The sequence below is a fragment of the Lagopus leucura genome, unplaced genomic scaffold (assembly GCF_019238085.1).
Source record: "Lagopus leucura isolate 7727_CA_CO unplaced genomic scaffold, USGS_WTPT01 Super-Scaffold_73, whole genome shotgun sequence".
NCBI classification, from domain to species: Eukaryota; Metazoa; Chordata; class Aves; order Galliformes; family Phasianidae; genus Lagopus; species Lagopus leucura.
The window spans coordinates 2,193,013-2,211,998 of NW_024962252.1; the positions used below are offsets into that span (position 1 = coordinate 2,193,013).

General features: G+C 36.3%; 1 protein-coding gene across 1 annotated transcript in view; it reads left to right on the plus strand.

Moving 5' to 3' along the window:
- The first annotated feature begins 5,182 nt into the window (after positions 1-5,182).
- The window catches only part of APOB (apolipoprotein B), a 36,136-nt gene continuing 22,332 nt past the window's right edge, over positions 5,183-18,986 (plus strand). Inside the window, exons 1-15 of the mRNA XM_042880639.1 lie at positions 5,183-5,297; positions 6,944-6,982; positions 9,744-9,859; positions 10,665-10,810; positions 11,843-11,996; positions 12,181-12,336; positions 13,321-13,445; positions 13,632-13,717; positions 14,419-14,638; positions 15,606-15,833; positions 16,020-16,137; positions 16,241-16,387; positions 17,345-17,556; positions 17,938-18,175; positions 18,732-18,908. Coding sequence (XP_042736573.1) covers positions 5,240-5,297; positions 6,944-6,982; positions 9,744-9,859; positions 10,665-10,810; positions 11,843-11,996; positions 12,181-12,336; positions 13,321-13,445; positions 13,632-13,717; positions 14,419-14,638; positions 15,606-15,833; positions 16,020-16,137; positions 16,241-16,387; positions 17,345-17,556; positions 17,938-18,175; positions 18,732-18,908 — 2,220 coding nt within the window. The 5' untranslated portion in view covers positions 5,183-5,239. The remainder of the gene's footprint in view (positions 5,298-6,943; positions 6,983-9,743; positions 9,860-10,664; positions 10,811-11,842; positions 11,997-12,180; positions 12,337-13,320; positions 13,446-13,631; positions 13,718-14,418; positions 14,639-15,605; positions 15,834-16,019; positions 16,138-16,240; positions 16,388-17,344; positions 17,557-17,937; positions 18,176-18,731; positions 18,909-18,986) is intronic.

Genomic DNA, 18,986 nt, shown 5'->3' on the forward strand with positions numbered 1-18,986 from the left:
TTTCTTCCTTGTATGGCATCAGCACTTTAGTAAAAAGGAAAAACAAAAAAAGATGTTCTTTCTCCTTCTCAGATGAGGCATTAGGCAAACCTGAATGTTCCCTTTGCTATCACATGCAAGCTTAGTCCACAGAGCATCAAAGGATGCATATTCTGCAGTATTAGCTTATCTAACCTTGGGAGGAAGGTTAGATGTGAGGGCTTCCTACACTATGTAGGGAGTGCTAGTGTGTTCTTTTGTGCTTCTGATCTCCCATTTTCCATCCCTGGAGGCATTCAAGGCCAGGCTGGATGTGGCTCTGGGCAGCCTGGTCTGGTGGTTGGTGACCCTGCACATAGCAGAGGGGGTTGATCATTATGGTCCTACTCAACCCAGGCCATTCTGTGATTCTATGATTCTATAGATAATGTGAAGACAGATTTTTTCCCTACCTGAGGGGAACTGTGCCTTGAAAATGCTCTGAAATGATCTAGTGAAATCACTGATGATTGAAATGAGATGTTCTGTAGCAATTCATGTTGTACAATACCACTCAGTTAAAATCACTGAATTGATGGATCAGTTCTGACACTGAGATAAGCCAATCTGTCAGACTCTTTGACTTTGAGTTATTATTGAACAGCAAAAAGAAAAATGAACTGCTCAGAGTGGTGGAAAAATGAACTTTCAAAACAACTGGAAAAGATTTAAACATTACTCCTTGGTGTATTTTGTGAGCAGCAGAAGCCAGAAAGAAAGAAAAACAGTGGGAAAAACAGTAGTTCTGTAGCTGATAATTCTTACATTCAAAGCTTTCATTTAACTGAAGTGCAGAAGACTAAGTGTTGAACCATAGTGTGTATGTTTAAGGAACATGGTATTCTCTCATAGTGTGTATGTTTAAGGAACATGGTATTCTCTAGAAAATTAGCACACATGTTGGCTAAATATTTGAAAAGAAAGAATAAAAAAAGGAAAAAAGATGTTTCTAAGTTAATGAACCCAGCTTGTATGTCTGGAAAACAAATAGACTCTCTGAGAGGTGCCCAACTACAGAGGTGAGGAACAGTTTCATTGAAATCACAGAGGTAGTGTGAATTAATTTTGGAAAAGTGGAATTTTGTAAGCAGAGGTGGCATCGTATGTATGGGAATGTCTATGGAGACAGCGTGAGGTCTGATGGACACAAGGGAAGGTTGAAGTGGTGAGAGAGCTAAAGGAAGAAATTGCAGAGAACTTTGAACTTTCTTCAGTTCTCAGAAAACCACGGTTCACTGAACCACTCATGTCATGCTGCTCTGGTGGAATATAATCTTTTGGTGGGACTGGCAACACTGGAACCTGGACAAAAGGAAGAAAAAACCTGCCACTCGTTCACGAGCGGTTACTGGAACAGCAGCATGTAATTTTGCTACAGGAAATCCCTGGATTATCATTATGAAAGTAAATGTGTCTTAACTTTTTTGCAGATGCGCTGAACAAGTTGTACCAGTAACACTTTTATTGCTGCTAAGAGAGACGGTAGGTGATCAAGCATGCGGTGGTGAGCTTAGAAGGGAACATCTGAATGGAGAGTGTAGATAGCGGAAATTGGGGGAAAAAATGAAGGAAAGAAGTGGCAAAAGTGCTATTTTAGAAATACATTCAGCACTTCACCATGTCCCTTTGCTGGTGAGAGAGAATAAAGTCAAGGTTTGCAGGACTCTTTTGGCAGAATCAAAACTGAACTTGGAGAGCCCAACTTACCACAATTCAAAAATACATTTCTTTACCTTGGTACCACAAAAAATGAAGTAACGAAGGAGATTTAATACTTTGAAAGGAAAGTGTGAATAAAAGCTTCAACAGAATTGGTACATTTTCTTGTTAGTGCAGAAAAAAAGGCAGACCCTTTGCCCAGGAATATACTCAAAATAACTAAATAAATATGTAAAGAGGAAACATTTTCCACTACCTACAAGGAGAGAAATTCTGGAGCAGATGACTTATGCCAAATATTTTTCTACTCTTGATGCCTCAGCAGGCTTCTGGCATCTGTTCTTAGACAAACAGAGCGTATGTTTATGCACCTCCAACACCTCCTTTGGGAGACACGGTTTCCTCCTAGTGCCATTGGGTTATAGTTAGCACCATAGGTGTTTCGCCAGAAAATACAACCATTTTTCTCTGATGAAGGATATGCTAAGACCTAAACAGATGACACTGATCTGGGAAACACAGTAGAAGACTAAGACCAATGTTTCCAAAGAGCTCCCAAAGAACCTGAAGTGCTGGCCTTGACCTGAATTAATAACAATAAAGAAATGTGCACACCATCTAGTGGGTATATTTGTTAGAAAAGAGAAAAGGAAAAAGAAGGAAATAAGGAAGAAAAAATGGAGAAAGGATGCAAAAAAGAGAAGAGAAGGGAGAGGGGGAGGAAAAGGAAGGTTCACAAGAATTCTTTGGAACTAAGAAACTTAGTACCTTGGTGCAATTGCTTCTATCAGCTGTCTGCATTTCTGCCTTGGAAGAATCACTGAGTGAAAATAAGATTTAAAACTTCATGAAGAATCTACGTGAGTTGACTACAGTGGCCCCTGTCTTATAGCAGTGCAGTGATAAACACAGGATGAAATTGATAGCGGATGTATCCAGTCAGTGTATTACCACATCCCTCTCTGTTAGAGCATTTGATCAATCTGTGACATAAAAAGGAAATGTCAGTATCATCAAGCAGAATAAAAGGCTGTGGTCATTATCTGTCTGTTCATTATCAGCATATTAAAAGCACTGTCATTCTTCTACAATTCGTAAGACCATCAGCTATATACACAGTGAGGCTGATGAATGTATGAGTGTATGACCTGATTCATCCATGTCCATGTGATTTGTTCAGTTTGTCACATGTTCTTTACATTCACAGACTTTTTTGTTATTCCATCAGCATTAATAAATGCCCTACATTTTCTTAAATTAACTATAAAATTTCATCTATTTCAAAATTTCAATTGATCATTAATTAGCAGACACTGATATTTTTTTTTAACCTCGTTTCGGCACCTGTCCTTTTGCTAGGGTCTCCTAGGAAAAATGAAATGAAAAATAAAGAATTCGTTTCTTTCTAAATATAATTTTATCCATTTTTAATCATTTTTAATTTTAGTATTAATTTTTTTTGAAGGGAATGCTAAACAAACTTGCTGGTCTCTGGCATTACCTTGCGCTTCAGCAACACAGCCTCACCATGGTGACCTCCAACACCAAAACTGCCTCTTTCTAAGTAACATAAAATAACATAAAAATAACAACTCTTAGGGGAAAACAACCAGTGAACACAGCATTCACCGCAGACGGCTTGATCCAAGGACAGCTGGAGAAAGACCATTGAGGTAACTGTCTTTTAGATTGGAGGTGTACAACATATACTGAAGATTGGAGCTACTGCCAGTCTGTAACAGTTGGGAATAAATAATTTCACAGAAGTGGCTTTGTGTTTACTTCCATTTGAATGCCGATTTCTTCCAATGATGATTCCTTGGTGACTAGAAGCATTGTGTGACATTTTGTGCTATCAGCTGTGAAAAAAACCACTGCTCCTTGCCTAGGTAATACAGCAATATAAACCTGTCACGGTAGAATGGGGTTACCTACACATTTATCATGCTATGAGATGAGTCATGACTTCTGTAATCTATTTATGTCCATCCAGTGTCTTGCTAATTCAATCAGTCAGCCTCAGTTTGAGCCCAAAGAAATGCTTGAAGGCAGTGAGGAGGCACAGGAAAATACAGATACAGCTAACAAACCTGAATATTGGGCACTCCAGAGCTCTGTCAGTTTGCAGTGCTGAAGTGAATAAATAAACAGATTTGAAATAATAGTGAATATCTCTTAATATTTGGATGCAGAAAAGGGATCAAATGATAAAATCATGTTACAAAGTAAAATCACTGTCGTGTATCACAACACATACAGAGACATCTGTGGACATGAAAGTGAACAAAAACCCTCTGTTGCTAGTGTTCACAGACAAAATTTTAACTATGTCTCCTTTATTGAATAGGATGCCTCATGCTTACCATTTGGTTGAACTGATGCTAGGACCTATGTGCTCATAGTGCATCCTGGGAAAGGTAACTTAACCATGAAGGCCAAGAGAGAAAGGGTATGAGGAAATAAGAGGCTTTGAAGATAACTGCTGTGTTGGTAACATTTCAAGGGAAAAGAAATTACTGAACTTTAATTGTTGATTCAGTAAGCTAAGAGGAAGTATTTTGATTTGGGAATGTCAAAACATTTCATTTTCATAAGATATCTGAAAATTAGATTTACTGAACAAAATGGCCTCAACTATTTCCATAGTGTTTGTACTATTGCAGTTAGCTTCAATAGATATGAATTGAGTGAGAATTCAAATGAGTGGGATTTCTCATGACAGAAAACCAAACTTTTTACCAATGTGCATATTCATAAACAATCTTTTCATTTCTCTGAATTTAGTTTTTCTTCAGAGTTTTATCTTCTTCATTCAAATGAATGTTATCAACTCATTCTCATATCTTCGCTACATTAACGAATGAAAGAAATGGAATCTAAAATCAAGAAAAGAAAAGAATTATGCAGAGCTCACTTTCAACAGGAACACATTCTGATTGCCAGAATACTGCAAGGAAATTCAACTTTGTTTTTAGAAAAGCGTATTAAAAATTATGTAGAAAAAAGAAAAAAAAAATGTAGAAAAAAGAAGAAGCTTTTCATTCTTCTGCCTGTAAAGGGAAGATGCCTAAATCATACAATCATCTCTGATGTTCTGAAGTACTCTCAACATCTATGCCGAAAACATGCTGCAGGGATCCTCATTTCTTCCAGCTCTGATTTATGCATTTTAAGCCTTCCCGTGTAAACAAGGGAAATGTCTTTGAAAATGCTTCAAAATGCTGCAGCTTGTGATGTTGTTTTCCAAATTCTGTGAAAAAAAACCTAACCCAACAACTGGGATAGTAACTTATTTCTAGTATATGCTCGGTCTTCTGCTTTCAGGGACTCCCAGCAACCAATGCAGAGCAGTGTTTGGAACACAGTGAGGATCTAGATCTCTCACCTTTGGACCTTTGGCAATTTGCTCTGAGCTTTCTAAACCGTTTGCCTCAGCTGCTTGCTACAGATTATATAAATGAAGGTCCAAGTCAGAAGGCTCATTCTCCCTCTGAGGTGGTGGTGAAGAGGTGAAGAGGGAGGGAAGGAAAAGAAAGAGGACCAAGAGCATCCAGGGCTCGCCATGGGCCCTGTGCAGCTCTTGCTGCTCTTGCTGCTGCTCAGCAGTGGTGTTTTCACACGTAAGTACCATCTTTTATGTCAGCATTTTTTGCTGCTTTATTTGTGAACTTGTTAAAATAAGAAGAAAGTGAAAATCAGCAGGACTGTGGCTTATAGAATTAGAGATGGAAAGAATGATAAAGAGATCATCTCTTCCCCTTCTTGGGCTGGGCAACAAGAGGATCCCAATGCAGGAAAAGTCGCAAATGTTGTCTTTTGACTGTTTTTTTTGATCAAATTCAATGTTTTTTTTTTTTTTTGGTTTTGTTTTGTTTTGTTTTTTTTTCAATTTATGAGAAGTTGATACAGTTTACTTTGTCCTGGTTGTTTTTCTGTAATGTTGTTCCGTACTCACCTCCATGGAAGTGCTGTCACTTACAATATAGACTTACTCCAGCTGTTGCTAGCCCTTTTTGTGTGTGTGTGTGAAAAAACTGGAAGTGATAAAGTAAAATGTATTTGGCAGGTAGCACTTACATTTGAAATACAGTTTTCTATTGAAGGAAGACAGCCATCAGTAGTAGTAATAAGAGAACTAGGCTAGTGAAGTTTTCTTTCTAAATCAGAAAAGACAGCTTGGGTCAATACGATGCTGCATATTGTGAGCAACCTCTTTGCTTCCCATGAAATGGCTTTTTAGAATATGACTATGTAGTGTTAAGATTTCAGGAATCTTAGGGAAGAGGGTGAGTCTGGCACCAGGGTTTATATGCAGATTCAGGGTTTATATGCAGATACAATTCAGCATCACATTCTGATGCTGACTGGAGTTTTGAAGGATGCTTATTATTAATGTAACTATGTTACTATAACTGCTGTACTACTGTACAGCAATCAACCTTCCATTATGGAAGCTTGGAAAGTCCACAGGGACTATTCTGAAAAGTTCTGGCATTCATATGTGAAAGTCCAAAGAATGATGTATCAACACAGGAGTGCAGCAAACTTAACTACAGTACGCTTTATTCTATTTAAAATAGAGTGATATGGGATGTATCTAAGATATATTGGAGAAAATAATCCCTCTTAAATTGAATGGACTTCCAGTAAGTGTTCTTTTCCTCCAAATTATGAACTCTGAATATTCACCTATATTTTCTACACACACACACACACACACACAAATTGTTGGAAAAGTTTTGGTTATAGAAAATTACAGTGTTACTATCAAAGTTGTCATTTTTTCAGTGTACAAAATGCAAATTACAGCATTCATCCATTCTGCAGTTTATCTGTACTCCAAATAGACTAAAATTTTACAGTAAGCAAACTGCATTACGTGTGTTGCATTTCATCTGTCTGCCTATAAATTTTGTGCCCACTTCTAAAAAATTTCAAATAACACAGAGCCTTTAAAAATACTGGTCAACCTAGAAGATGATCCTGAGGTTTAAATCAAAGCAATTTAATGTAGTGAACTGAAGATCCTACTTTCAGCTCATCGTTCACAATGTCAGACAATTCATGTAATACTCTTTAAACTTGACTCTGTGTCATCAATGTTAAGCATATTTGTTATTTATGTCAGTGCAAAACTACAGCAATTTTGATATTCATTAGAAAGATCTTGCAATGAAAACTATTTCCATTTTTGTTTGCATAAGCCTTGCTCTAAGGCTACAAAACTGCTTGTGCACTTTTAATTCTTGTTTTTTACTATTTACAGAGGAAGAAACACCTGAAAATGGAAACCCAGGATGTTCAAGTAAATGATTTCTTGCATCTGCTTTTGCTGTCTTACATTGCTGTATTAGCTGAATACAATCTTCAGAGTTTTTCCTATTCTGTAAATTTCTTCCTCTGAAATAACTAAAACAAAACTGATGATATTCCAAAGTATTTATTGTCATTTATTTTAGGTAATTAATTATCCATAAAGCTTAGCCCTAAGAATATCAGAAGTTTCATAAGATCATAGAAGATGAGGTGGTGTTTCTAAACTTTTTAAAGTCCCCTTTTAAGAAACTTTACTTTGTTCATTGTTTTGTTGATTTCTTAATTGTCACATGCAAATTTCTTACTCTGGAAATCTGTTTTTATCAAATCTTAAGCTTTATTAATGAGGTTATGTACATTACAATTACATGGGCTGAATCTCACTTCTTACATTCCCATCACATTGTCTGCTTAGCCCACAGAATTGCACTTGGATATCTAACTAAATACCTGTAGAATAAATCATCAACTCTATCAGCAGGAACAGCAATTCCTAAAAACAAGTCCAGACTCAGGAAATGCTGACTTTATGCCCTATCTAACCTGGCCCTGACTGCCTGGTTAGACACGTAATGTTCCACTGAAGGGTCAAAGTATCAAATGGGTTGTTTTCTTCGTTGTCCCTTTTAATCTTCAGGCTTTTTTTCTCTACTTGGATACTTCAGCACCATCTCCAGGCAACTGAAGTTTTTTTCAGATGCCCCAAACGAAGACTTTTCTGGGCTTCATCGCCAATTTCTTGTGTATTTTTTATATAATAAATTCTTTGTTGTTTCCATTTCTCATCTTGTCATTTCCACATTCCTTTTCCATTTATTGCTGTTTAAAACAGGAAATGAATCAATAATTGTCCTTTTGGCTTCAGTGTAGTACATAGTGACATTGCGAAAATTTCTGAGCGTGTACAGTTAAGCAGTGGTAAAGTCCAGGACAGCAGAAAGTAACAGGGATAGTGGTAAATTTAAGGTTAATTAGATTACTTAATTGACTTTTCAAATGTTTGCAAGATGCTGAGTGCTAGATGATACTTATTTTTAATTACATTATTTCTTTGTAGCAATTTCATTAAATTCAGTTAAAGCTTATAAAAATGGTACCCCAAGGAGGAAATACAAAGTGTCATAGTAATATATTATTCTCTTTTCTAAGTATGCGAATCTGTGACATAAATAGCAAGATCTCATTGCTATTGCCTTGTGACATAATAAATATTTTATAACAGAGGGGGACTATGCTACATTCATGGCAAGTGCTGGAAAGTAAAGCCATAGAGATTTGATGGTGGGTGTGTGGGTTTACAGCAAGATAACTTTACCTTTTGCTTCTGTAAAAATAGATCAAATACGTTTTGATAGTCACAAATGACCACATAGGAGCAATTTAGGAAACTGCTTTTCACTCAGCATCACAGTAACATCACAACCCTGTGAGATGCTCAGTCCAAACCGAGGGAATGATAAGGTTCTGCTTCAGGTACAACTAAACTGCTTTGACGCTGTCACCTAACATGCCCAATCATATGGTTAGTTTAAAATGATAGTTGTAAATATAGTGGGGATTAACTGTACCTGAGGACATTATGTGGCCTGCATTCCACATTCCAAACATCAAAAGCACATTATATCCCTGCATTTGAGAGTGAACAATTTTTATTTTTTTTTAGTGTCTGTTACAATATTCATAGAATCATAAAATCACCAAGGTTGGAAAAAACCTCTAAGGTCATCCAGTCCAACCGTCCACCTATATTCACCAATATTTCTCACTAAACCATGTCCCTCTGTACAACATCTGAGTGTTAGTACCTCCACCACCTCTCTGGGCAGCCCATTCCAGCGCTTGACCACTCTCTCAGGGAAGCATCCCCTAACATCCAATCATTCCTGCCTGTAGGATTCAAAATTATAGACAAATTGCCTCTGAAAACAACAGGCACATGTTTAATGCTGGTTAAATCCATTCCTTTGAGGAAGCACATTATGTTTTGTGGTTTCCTTTGGTATTAAGAGAAACACCTTCATAAATCCTTCCTCCTGCCTCATCCTCACTCAAAAACTTGGTGGTTTTGTCTTGCACTGAATGATCTTTACATAGCTAAAATCTAATTACAAGAAAAATAGTCTGCTCTAAGGAAATTCCTTGACTTAATATGTGAATTGATTACAGTGGATCAGTGGTTTTAGGAAGATGTTCTGTAGACTCAGGTGAAATGGTAATGAGGAATGCTAGATTTGGTGCCCTATTCTTTTCCATGTTTATTTACTTTCAGTCCTTTTCATGTTATATGGAGCTTCTTGCATCTTCTTTGAACTATTATGTGGAAATCTTAGGTGAAATAAATCATTGTATCAGCAATTTTAAAACTTCCATTTTATTAGTTTAAATAGAACAAACTGAGTCATTTTTAAAACAGTTCTACATCTTAAGTTTTCTGGTGGTTCTTCATTATCTTTAATGGAATGTGATCTCATGGCCAGATGGGGTCATATTGTCAGCACTCATAATATAGAGCTGTGGAACCAAAAACTTAAAATTTCCAACTAAAAAAAATTGTCTAAGCTATAGTTTCTTTAGAACTTATCAAGCTGTTCTTTGTCTATGAACTCCTCTATAGCAAATGTACAAGAAAGTAGTGGGACAGTTTGCATGTTTCCTTCATGAGTGCTATACATTTTAGTTACACACTGATATGGATCTAGATATGTATATCCTACCAAGTGATGAAAACACTTTTGTTTTCCTAATTGCAGAAGATGCAGCCCGATTTAAAAGCCTTAGAAAATATGTTTACTTATACGAAGCGGAAACATCAAGTGGGATCATGGGAACAACAGATTCTCGAAGCGGTTCAAAGATCACCTGTAAAGTAAGGAAACAGGAGTAAATACAAGTCACTGGACTGTGTATCAACTAACATACTTGACAGCTGGGTAAAATTATTATTTTGAAAGGCACTCATTGAGAGTCCTGAAGAGTAACTCTCCCTATTCTAGGCAGAATATTCCTTTATACCACTGTATCAGAGCTTTTTGTCCTGTATTTTTAAGGGAGAGGATGAAGACCTGGTAACTGAGCTTTCCTTGGCTACCAGGTTGAGTGTACATCAAATAATTCTACAAGTCAAACTAAAACAACTCACTGATGCCATCATAACCAATTGGTGGTAACCATCAAGCCAGGATCCATACTGTAGGGATAAAAGGCCCCACTGGGCATTAAACTAATGTCTGTCCTAAACCCCCTTCTAGCTTCTCCAAAACATTCCTTTCACTAGCTGTTTTTTTTTTTTCCCGCAATTAAATAATTGATTTTTATTTTTGGCTTACAGTATTCTGACGTGCAACAGTAATCATTACAATGACACAAGTTTTCAAACAATTATTCTAGTACTGTAAATTTTCAACACCTAAAGTTGCTTTTTTAATATGCGTATAGGACACTTCGTGCCATTAGTCAAACCGATACTTGTTCTCATGTCTTCTTCTTCAAGCTACCTTAAGCTGTTGAGAGCACTTTGGCATCTTTCACAAGAGCAGCTGTCAGCATGATTCTGACACTTTGCCCAACGCAAGGAACACTGTGTTTTCAAGACTGGAGCTAGATGATAGGGGAATTTGTAGTGAAAAAAAAAAAAAAAAAAAACCAGATAAACACATAGTTTGTATTTTCAGGTTGAGCTGGAGGTACCACAGCTGTGCCAGTTCATCCTGAGGACAATGCATTGCTCCCTAAGGGAGACATTTGGTGTTGACAGTGAGAGAAGAGCCATGCTGAAGAAGTCAAAGAACTCTGAAGACTTTGCAAATGCCATGTCCAAGTAAGAAATATCAGTTATCAGTAACTAATTCATCAATACCTATAGTTTTAGCACTGAATGGCTGGTAACGTAACAGCCCTGACTATACTTTTCCAGGTTTAGGACATGCTGATGATAATATGGCAGGTTTATATTCTGGTTCCATATCAATTCTCTCCCCATTATGTTTGGGGCCAATGCAGTTCTACCAGGGAAGCTTTTTTTTCTAACCAGAATTTTCACCTTTGTAATTGTCTTTGTAATTTTTTATATCATTTACATCATGAAACTGTTGGTTAGTTCCCTAAAAGATTGTTGTAAGTGGAATATTTGTTCTCGTACACAAATTCTCACATGACTGTCTGCAGCCATTTTCCATTGCTGATATGGTACAAAGACTGTGCAATAGAAAGGCATTTGAGACTGAAGTCCGGATTTCCTACCATGATCTTTACTGACCTATGCAACTTATCTTTTCCTTGCTTATCTACTTTTGAAGCTTACTATTACTCCCTCCACCCAATTAGTGCCCAGTGCCTGGTAGTGTATGCATTATTTGTACTTCTTTTTGTTTATTGCAGTGTCTCACACTACACTCCCTCTTGTCTCCCAACCCATAGATCTTAAAAAACTTGGGAGAGTGTTAAAATATATTTTTCACAGTGGAGTTTTTATTTAAAAGCCACAAGTAGTGGCTTTTAGTCTTTCCCATCATTCTGTAGATAACTGCAGTAGTTAATAATTAGCTCAGTCTAAAAATTTGCTCATGTACTATCTGAATTGTTGCAATTCCAACTTCCAGCCATTGCTCCTGATATTTACTTGTCCTTACATGATGTAGTCTGGTGATACCAGAATGTCCTTGGTTAGAATTTTGCTGGGAAAGACCTACTTTAATAATATATTTTTTTTAATAGTAGTAATAACAAATATTAAATAACAATAGACCAAGAGAAAACATGCTACTTTAGGTATAGCCTGTTAGTTTAAAACCACGCCTTCCTGGGTGGTTTTAACATGATTTCATACTAATGTCGGGGATTTTTTTGGCAGACATGAGCTAAAATTCAGCACTCAGGATGGAACAAAAGTCAAACTGTATCCAGAGAAGGATGAACCTCTGAATGTCCTCAATCTCAAGAGAGGAATCATCTCAGCTCTCCTTGCACCAACGGAAACAGAGGAAAACATAAAAACAATTTCCATGGTAAGAGTTTTGAAAAGCATTCACTTTGTTTTCTTAATAAGTGGAATAAATCTCACCTAGTAGAGTTATTCTTGATATAATTTTTGGAAGACCTGGAAATTCAGATAACAGTGTGTGCATTTCTGCCAGAATAGAAAGTGTCTGATGACATCCTTAAAGACACTGATTCCTTTCCTCCTTCTAGGATACTGTTTATGGAAAGTGTGACAGTGAGGTTGAGTTCAAATCCAGAAGAGGAAGTGTTGCAGAAGATATTTCAATTAACAGGAACCTGAAAGCCTGTGACAACTTCAGTCCAATCAGAGATTATGTCAGCCCTGTTGCCATTGTTAAAGGACTAGTAAGTATACCACTAAAAAGTCTGTAATATAACATTCTTCTACATCGCTTAAAAAGATAAGCAACTACTTATTTTGTATTGACCTTATAAAAGGTTTTCTGAGCCCCAATGTAAGAGCAGCCTGTGGGTTTGTTGGCAGTTAGTAATGAAGAACAGATGCAGAGAAAAATAATGTAACTATCTTTGATGTTTCTCTCATGAATTCTTGGAGGAAACCTTGTAATAGTTGGAGTTGGTACTGTTGACTGCACAATAATCTATCAGATTATATACAAAATTTTTATTTTGTGGGTCGATATTCTCAACATTCCCACTTCATGTAAACCATATAATCCTCCAACACTCAGGTATGTCTGTGATATGCAGGAGAGGGCTCTAAATCTCCTGAAATAAATGTTTTGACATGCTGTTCAGGCTACTTACAAATCCCTTACAATCAGATGCAATTGCTTGCATGAATATTTGCAGATTTCTTCCTGATACCGCGGCATCTGTGCTATTCAGTGTTTTTCCTAAGGAAAAAAAATAAAAAGAAGAATTCATATCATTCTGAAAAGCACATTTTATAACTTCTGCTACTTCTACACCTAGCTGTAGAAAACTTCAAATTGTGTGTAAGAGTGAAATTAGAAGGAACATCAGTTGTGGTGAGGGTCCTGAACTACTCTAAAAATTACAAGCTAGTTTATATGAACTAGTCCTATATTCTATATAATAATATATATATTACATATAAGAATATCATGAAATAACTACTATGCCAAACAGCACAGTGATGCCTGAGGAAAAATATCTGTGGGATTTTTGCTTGTAGAGAGACTTACGTTTGCTAGTGGCACAATTTCCTTTTTGCATGACAATGATTACAAGTTATGCACCATCCAATAGACTATAAGAGTTAATGTTTCAGGAAAACTAGCAAACTTTAAAACTGTTTCCTATACTATTCAATGAAATAACTGCCAATTTTTTTTCATTTTACAGAACATCCCACTATCTACCCTTCTTAGTAGCACTCAATCCTGTCACTACAATATTGATGCAAAGAAAAAACATATAAGAGATGTTGTCTGCAGTGAAAAACACCTGTTTCTGCCTTCCTCATACAAGTATGTTGATCACTATTTATAATTACCATTTTAAAATAAATATTCATTTTAGATGCTAATATATCAAATTCTGCCTTGACTTTATCCCTAAATCTGCACTTTGTTTGCAAGGATGCAAGAAGTGTAGGAAGATCCCTCAAAGAATTTTGACTCAACTAAAGCACTGAATTTTTGTTTGTTTGCTAGAAATCAGTATGGTATGATGACAGAAGTCAACCAGACACTGAAGCTTGAAGATAATCAGAGGATGAGTAACAGAAATTTTGATGGAGGTACAGCTGCAATTCTAAATAAATGTCAAATAGATGAACCTATTTTTTTTTTTTTCAAACAGTGAATTTGTTGAAAATGTATTTGAGAACACAAATGATAATTTTGAATGAATCTCCATTGACTTAGACAGAAAAAAGATTTGGAGAGAAATGTGAAAAAAAAAGTTTAAAAATTCCTTGTAATTCTACACAATGCATGTGTTTTTAATTTTGAAATTAATCTTTATAATTAAAACATTCTGTATAATCTAAATAATGGAAAGTAATTCTAATCTTTTTGAACATGACTTTAACAAGACTTTTTAAATTAAGCGTAATTTCTTTTGTAGCTTCAGTTGCATCAATTAATATATGTTCGGTTCTGAAATGCCCTTCTTTACTATGCAATTGTTATTGCATTTTCAGAGCATGATTTTTCCTAAGATATACTCACTCATTAAAAGTTAGAAAGGTGAACTCTGCTAGTATACAAGGTGCCAAGGAAATGTCTTAATAAAATTTTCAGATGCTTTATGCAAATAAGTATCATTATTCTACTTTGGGGAAAATTGCATTTAAATTCCATTTATTTTTACAAAATGTTCAGTTGTTAAACTTCAATAATTACTGTATAAGGCAATATAAGCAGTTGATATTAATTATATTCAGTGTAGAGAGCTCCTTGATCAAGTAACGAAGAGTGTTATTGCTTTAATTCCTAGATGAACTGGAAGAGAAAGGGCTTGCACTGGAAAGCACAGATGCTAAATTTTCCAGGCAGGGTGATGCTGTTTTGAAAATTCTTCAGGAACTGCAGAAACTCACCGCCTCCCAGCAGAACCAGCAGAGAGCAAAACTCTTTTACAGATTTGTTTCTGGACTTAGAAGTTTACACAACAGCACTCTTGGCTCTCTTGTACCAAAGATGATGGAAACTTCAAGGTATGTTGCAGCAGTTCCAGCGTGTGTCGATGCCATAGCAAAATAATTCCAAGGTTGATGATTCACTGCACATTCTCTCAAAATGTAGTTTAAACAGATATCAAGATTGTCCCTCGGAAAGATAGGTTTCATATTAATAATCTAGAGAGAGAAGTAAGAGAGTAAGACCTATGAATATTTTTCCATCAGAAGTGCTCAGATGGTAATAACTTGAATATTGAATAAATGAAAACAGTTTAAGAATTTAAATAGATGTGAAAGTTCCAGACATCTATGAAGTACTAATACTGCTTGATCATTACCTGATCAAATCTTCTCATTTTAATGAAGAAGCGGAACTATAAATTGAGTTGAATATAACAGTGTAGGGTTTTCCTCCCCACCACCAAGCCAAGTGTATATGCCTGATGCAATCCAGTAAACATGTTATTATGGCCAAATATCTTTGATCTAGTTTTGCTCAAGGACAATGTAATTCCAAATTCCAAGAACACAGTTTTGAAAGTGAGATTTTTAGAGCCACATAAGGGCACAAACCTTTGGTTTGACATTGACCTCCACTCCCAAATCCTACTATTCCTGTCTTGGCTGGATTTCAGGGAGTTTATGCATACTTTATGTCCTCAGTCTCTAGAGAGAGAGAGCCTCAGTCTGATTCAATGTATTATAATACTGGAAGTATGGAAAATCTCAAAGTCATGAAAAAAAATAGATATGTCTGTGTAATTGTAGTACTGTTAATATTTTTCATCTTGCTTTTATCTAGTCATGTATTATCATAATTTGCAAAATTAAGCATCTTCTTCCTGATTAGCAATTGTGTGTTTTACTTCTGGCCATACATTTACCAGACATTTATATTAACAGACATAAGCAAACATGTCAAATGTTTCTTTCAAACGTGAAGCATACAGGAATAACTGCAAACAAAAAATTCATTAATTAAATCCATTGCTTTTCCTTTCAGTTCCATCACGATTCAGGCCCTGATTCAGTGTGGGACTCCAGAGTGTTACAGTGCAGTCCTTCAGATACTGAGAACTGGGAACGTGAATCCACTTGTGGTTGACCTGGTCACGTATACCCTGGGACTCTTGCCTTCTCCAACTCCAAAGAGAATCCGGGAAATGCTTAACATGGCCCAGTATCAGCCAAGTAGAGCTTCCTTTTATGGCTTGAGTCATGCTGTTACCAAGTAAGTAATGGCAGCATGTGATTTTACAAAATAGCATCAAGAGAACATTACGATGTGTAAACTATAAGACTAGTCCTCCTGGAGGACTATTTTTGCTATTCTCTTGAATTTGTTCTACTGAAATAAGAGAATAAATAGACATTTCCCATTTTAACCATTTGTTTCTAATGCATTTTTTTGCTTCAGGTTTTATAATGAGAAGATGATTGTGACAGAGGAAATAACAGATGTTGCTGACTTCATGGTATCACTGCTTGGCACTGAGTGTTCTGGAGATGCTGAACTCACATATCTCACACTTCGGGTATTTTTATTTGCTTCTTTCCTTACCATAGCACATATATTACCTTGCTTCTGTTGGTGGATAAAAGAAATTAATCATCTTTCTTTGTTTTCATCACTGACAGGCTATTGGAAACATGGGTGCAGTAATGGAGAAAGCTAAACCCAGCCTGAAGGCTTCTCTTAAAACATGTATCAGAAATCAAGCTGCATCACTTTCGGTTCAAAAAGCAGCCATACAGGCATTCCGGAAGATGACCATTACAGAGGAGGTAATGCACAAGAACTAGCATAACCTGTGTTCAGTTCACCTTCACTGTTCACAGAAATAATTGAATAAAATAGGACACTCCTGTCAATTCACAATTTTGCTACCTTCCTTTTAGCTGCTTCCTGCTCTAATTGAACTTCTTTAGTTAGTTTACTTCTTATCCAGATGTCTGAGAAATTTGTCTGATTCAGTGAATGTTACTTCTTTGAGGAGAAGCTGCTTTACATGGACACTTTGAGTTTAAATGGGAAATTTCCTGCAAGTGATTTAAATGGAATTCTGCTTATTTGAAGCTGGGTTTAAATAAGGAATTAATTCAAATCTAAATGAATTTACTAAGAAAAATCAGGTTGCTATTTCATACTGGCACATTGTTATCATTGTTGTTCACAGTGTTGCTTAGATTTATGTTTACATTACAATGGCATGACAATTTCAACATCAATAAGTTCATCTCACCTAAAAGGTGAGATCTTGTTAAGATAAGGCTTAAGGAGCCTGGGAACCCAAAATTGTGTGGAGCCCACATCCTCAGACTTACTTCCATTTAAGGCATTCAATTTTTTATTATTGTTACTATTTATTTTCAACCTATGTTTTCAGTTTTCCTACAGTGGGGCATTTGATCACCTTCTTTTCCTAAACTGAATGACAAAAATTTTAAGTGTTTTCTGCAGACCAGAACACTTCAGATTCCCCTGCAAGAAAATCATTTTTAGAAAAAACAAATTAATCTGCCAGATACAGAGTAAGAAAATCTATTTTAATAAAAACATAATTTCTGTGAAAAGATCTAAGAAACTGTATCAGAATATTATCAATGACAAGACTTTGACAAGTTTTAGAAAAAAAAAAAAGATACTATGTAATTATGCAGTCTTGAAGAAATTACATACTTGAAATGATCTCATGCTGTCTATTCCCAAAGGAGTATGACAACCTTGTTACGTTTATGTAGGATCGTTCAGCACTTATGAAAGAATTCCAGGAAGGAGATGCACCTACAGATAAACGTCTAACAACCTATCTGCTACTGATGAAGAATCCTTCCCCAAGTGATCTCACAAAGATTATGAGAATCCTCACAAGGGAAAAGAATGAGCAAGTGAAAAGCTTTGTCGCTTCACACATTGCCAACATCCTAGACTCTGACGAAGTAGGCATTGAAGAGTAAGTAAAATTTTGTTATCTACTGGTCTCCTAAGAAGAACGAAGTTTTTCCATAACTTCGACTTCATAACTTCCATAATAATTAGTTCGATTTAGTTTAGTAGTGTGAGTTTTGTATGGTTTTTTTCTTATGATTGATTGTTTGTTTGCTGGTTTGTTTTCTTTGTTTGAAGAACATCAACTGAGTAGATCTGCAGCTTTTTTAGGGCAGTGCTGCTCTTGCCCTTAGACTTACTGTCAGTGTGTGCAGAGAGCTAGCCATCTATACAATCACCTCAGTTGTATGAACGTCTGCAAATGACTCAAGATATCTCTCACTTAGGGATAAAGATTTTTTGCAATTCATGCTGATCATATTTGCATTGCTGTCCTTTTTCTTAGTCTAAAAAGCCACGTTGAAGAAGCACTGAAAGGAAACGAGGTTCCAACAGCCAAAGATTTCAGAAAATTCTCACAAAATTATCAAGTTTCCAAAAGAGTTTCTGTACCTGGCCTCGATCCCATCTCTGCCAAAGTAGAAGGAAATGTGATATTTGATCCAAACAGATATGTTCCTAAAGAAACTATGCTGAAAACCACCCTGAATGTGTACGGTTTTGGCCCAAGTGATATCTTTGAGGTACAATTATCAAAAGCCTTTGCTAGCATTCATCTGTTTTCTTTCTCACTTCTGTTTGCTTATAACAACTTTCCATGAATAATGTATTGTTTTTACAAGCTTTGAGAGAAACCTAAAGATCACTGTGCTTACAAGGAGACTTTCATTTGATCTCAATGGGCTTTAGAGCAAGCCATCCGTTATGTGATGTCACTTGCCATTGCCTGGATGGACGACCCTGTTGGAGTTATTAAAGGCCACAGCTAGGGTAAAATGAACCCATCTGTAACAAATGGACTTCACGCTAATGAGTCATTACTGGCACACTGAAGTACTCATAGTAGATTCTAAGTGAGATGCAGCCTATGTGTAGGTTTTATGTTGGATGTGTCGCCGACGAGAGAAAATTAATCATAGTATCTCATATTCTCTTAGCTTGCATATTTTCCCTTAAGAATCATAGACTTGTAGGATATACTGTAAATGCATTTTTTGTTCCCCAGAAAGTCTGTTGGTTGTAAAGGTACAAAGAAGTGGAGAACCTCTCTTAGTTATGGCATTGTTCTGTTCGTTTCAGCTTGGCTTGGATGGAAAGGGATTTGAACCAACACTGGAAGCTTTGTTCGGAGAGAAGGGATTTTTCCCAGATACAGCAAGCAAGGCCCTGTACTGGGTTGATGGCAAAGTGCCAGAGCAGGTTTCCAAGGCTCTCTTTGACTACTTTGGTTACTCCCACGATGGCAAGCAGGATCAGGTATAGTTTGAAAGCATTCTCTGTGCAGCACAGCAATCCTATATTTACATAGTAATTACAGCGCTTACATGTTTATTG